Source organism: Gymnogyps californianus, chromosome 3 (genome assembly GCF_018139145.2).
Source record: "Gymnogyps californianus isolate 813 chromosome 3, ASM1813914v2, whole genome shotgun sequence".
Classification (NCBI taxonomy): domain Eukaryota; kingdom Metazoa; phylum Chordata; class Aves; order Accipitriformes; family Cathartidae; genus Gymnogyps; species Gymnogyps californianus.
The window spans coordinates 1,599,093-1,602,428 of NC_059473.1; the positions used below are offsets into that span (position 1 = coordinate 1,599,093).

General features: G+C 60.0%; 1 protein-coding gene across 1 annotated transcript; it reads right to left on the minus strand.

The window, feature by feature from the left end:
- Nucleotides 1-281: 281 nt before the first annotated feature.
- GPR75 (G protein-coupled receptor 75) lies at nucleotides 282-1,961 on the minus strand. Its single transcript, XM_050894870.1, has one exon. It carries the CDS (start codon nucleotides 1,959-1,961, stop codon nucleotides 318-320), a length of 1,644 nt encoding a protein of 547 aa, XP_050750827.1. The 3' UTR covers nucleotides 282-317.
- Nucleotides 1,962-3,336: the final 1,375 nt, after the last annotated feature.

The following is a 3,336-nucleotide window of genomic DNA, read 5'->3' on the forward strand; positions in this document are numbered from 1 at the left end:
TCACACAGTTACAGCACTTACTTTTTTCTACTTGTCCAGCAATATAATTTAGTAACAAAAACACCCTCATGTAACAGTTCCAAATACAAATCTAAAATACCGCCCCTTTTTGACGTGCCGCAGAAATTGAAGAAAGCATCACGCAAGTAATACCCTAGCGTTCACTTCCAATGCAAATAGCTGGATATTAACAGTAGTGGCATTTTTCTTAATTGGCAGCAGTACAGCAACACTGTATTGTTGAGTTTAGAATAATCATTAACAAGAGCAAAGAAGGGGACCCACTGGATCAGCTAGATCAGAACCCTTTCCTAAGGTTACACTGAGGGCACCGGTATCTGCTTAGTCGAAGCACTGTCATAGTCTCGCACCAAGTCGTTGGTGGTGTGATAATGCATGGCAATGTAGGATTTGGCAAACCCGAAAGTAGAGTTCACCGGCTGTAAGCTATTTGGGGTGCTCGCTTCCTGGGAAGGGCTGCTGTTATAGATACTGTAATAGGGCTCGATTCGGGTGTTCATGGGGGTTGAGCTGCTCTGTGCATAGTGCTGATGCCCGACAGAAGCCTTGGGACTCAGCACGCTTTCCTTGGAGTGACTAGGACCACAGGCTTGGTCCACAAACTTTTTCTGAGGTTTTGGAGACAACATGTACGCTGAATTGGTCTCGTGGTGGGATGACTTGTTCCTGTTGACTTCCAGGCTGCCTTTGCCCATGGCCCGAAGCCTTGTCTTCTGCTTGCAGCAGAAAAAGACAAGGGCTACGTATTGCAGGCACCAGAGGACTCGTCTCCGAAGTCCCGCGCTGTTGCGGGAATATATAAAAGGATTTAATCCAGATTTGAAAAAAATGAGGGTAAACCCACACAGCTCAAACTGGTAGAGAACAAAGCCACCGCTGCTGGACAGCATGTCCTGCACCAAAGAGATGCCCAGGGGCAGGCAGCAAACCAAGACGGAGAGCACGATGACGACGCACGTCACCACCGCCCTGGAGTCTTTGGCCGTGGACAGGTTGACCGCCGACACCAGCTGGAGCCGGCCAGCAGCGGTGGCCGGCAGCTGGCCAAGGTGCTTGGTGTAGCCGTGCGTCTGGATGTGCTGCGGCTTGCTGTAGCTCTGGTTCCTGTACAAGGCGGGCACGGCGCTCTGCGTGCCCTCCCCAGCCCCGGCGGCCGGGGGCCCCACGAAGGGCTGCGGTCTGGAGGCATCCACAGCCACCACAGGCGGGCACTTCCTCACCTGAGCATTCCTCCGCAGGGCCTGGGCGATCATGACGTAGGAGACGGACACGACGGCCACGCAGCAGATGAAGTCGGTGACGTAGAGGTAGAGGATGATCTTCCCCTCGCCGCTGGCGAAGCTGGACATGGGTAGGCAGAGGCGGGAGCCGTGGGTTTTCAGGGTGGCCAGGGTGGCCAGGGTGAAGCTGGTAGCCCACAGGAGCAGGGTGAGGAGGAGGGTGCAGGGAAAGGAGGCGGCGTGGTGCGGCTGCTTCCCCAGCACCATGCGCAGCCGGTGCAGGGCGATGACCGCCACCGTCTTGAGCGACATGATGATGAAGCCGGAGCTGGTGAGGTGGAAGGCGAAGCAGAAGGCACCCGGGACGCCTCGGGCCGAGTCGAAGAAGAGGACGAAGGCGAACATGGGGGCGGCCACCCCGCAGATGAAGAGGTCGCAGAAGGAGAGGTTGAGGATCATGAAGTCGAAGTTGGTCCTGAATTTCCTGAGGGCCGGGTCAAAGAAGGACAGGAAGACGATGAGGTTGCCGTAGGAGCCCAGGCAGAAGACGAGGGCCAGCAGGGAGGCGCAGGCTGCCAGGGTGGCGGCGTGGGTCCCCTCCCGCAGCTCCCCGGGGCCGCCGCCCGCGCTGCCGTTCCCGCCCAGCGGCAGCAGCGGCGCCAGCGAGGCGCCGGGGGGCTCCTCCTCGCCCCCCGCCGGCAGCCGCCCCGACGCGTTCATCTCCGCCCGCCGCCTCACCGCCGTTGCGGCCGAGGCGGGCCCGCGGCGGGGGCGGCCCGCCCGCCGCCCCGCAGCACGCACGCGGCCGCGCCGCCGCCGCCGCCGCCGCTCCCTCAGGGCTGCCCCCGCCATGGCGCCGCCCGCCCCGCCATGGCGCCCGCCCGCCGCAGCGGCCGCTGCGCCCGGGCCCGGCCCCGGCCCCTTCCCCGCTCGGCGCGGGCTCCGGAGCCCCGCAGGCGCCTCCCGCCCCGCTGCCTCCGCCGCGGCGCTGGCGGGCGGGCGGCGGCGGCTGAAGTCACGGCCGACGTGTGGCTGCAGGGCCAGGGCCAGGGCCCGCCGCGCACGCAGCCCGGCACACACAGCCCGGCACCCCCCCCCCAATGCCCACCCGAGGGAAGCGCTGGGGCAGCCTCCAGGCAAGAGCTGCCGCGGGAAAAGGTGGCTGGCTAGGGCACCCACTGGGGTGGTGAGGGGGTGCTGCAGCGTAAGGTGCAGGCACCCCCCCCGGGCTTCCTAAATCGCCGCTGGGGCTGCACCTGCATTTCCAGCTCGGCAAGAAGCAGTGGCACAAACCCTGACTTCAGCTGCACAAACCTGCGCTCTGTGTGCAAGCGGCTGCTTTCATGCAAGGCGCTGTAGCAACATCGACTTTGGTTTTGATCTGTTCCTTCCCACAGTTTCCACCAAGTCTCTCCCCATTAACTTCCATCAGCTGTCAGAAGTGTCCCACACCCTGTCCAGCCTCATACAGAAGCACCACGGGGACACCTTCCTCCTCCGTGGGGCACCCACAGCACCAGCAAAGGGACAGGTAGGGCAAAGCTGGCTGCACGGCCAGGGACACTGCAGAGGCTTACCCCTGAAGCTTTCGTGACGCAGAGAAGTCAGGTAAGATAAGGCAGCTAGAGGTTTTGCTGCAAGTCCTGTCCCAGCCATGCCCTTACCAGGATACCAAGTCAACAGCTGGGCACTCAAGGCTTTGAGGTCCCTCCACGTTGACTTAACACCAACAAAACACCTGCCCCAAACCAAAACCTGTTGATCATAAAATTTTAAGGCAGAGTTTTGCACAGTCTGTCTTCCCCTGCTTGCACTTCTGCATTGCTTGCCCATGCAAACTCAGCGGAGTAGAGGTGCCCTTTTTGTTTGCTTGTCGGCACGCAGAAGCACAGGATCTAAGGCAAAGGATCTTCTGTATTCCAGGTGGGGGGGAATCAGTATTATTTCTTTATCTGTTTACTGCCAACTACTACTATCACAAATACAGTATTTGCCATTTAAGCGATGGAGAGTGTTGGATGTCTGAGCCCTTAAAGGGATCGTTTTGAAATACTTACGTGGGCTTGACGAGGAAACGCTCAGCACACATTCTCCG

What these genes read in the sequence shown, in the direction of transcription:
- GPR75 (XM_050894870.1), bottom strand. Translation starts at nt 1,961, where the DNA reads ATGAACGCGTCGGGGCGGCTGCCGGCGGGGGGCGAGGAGGAGCCCCCC.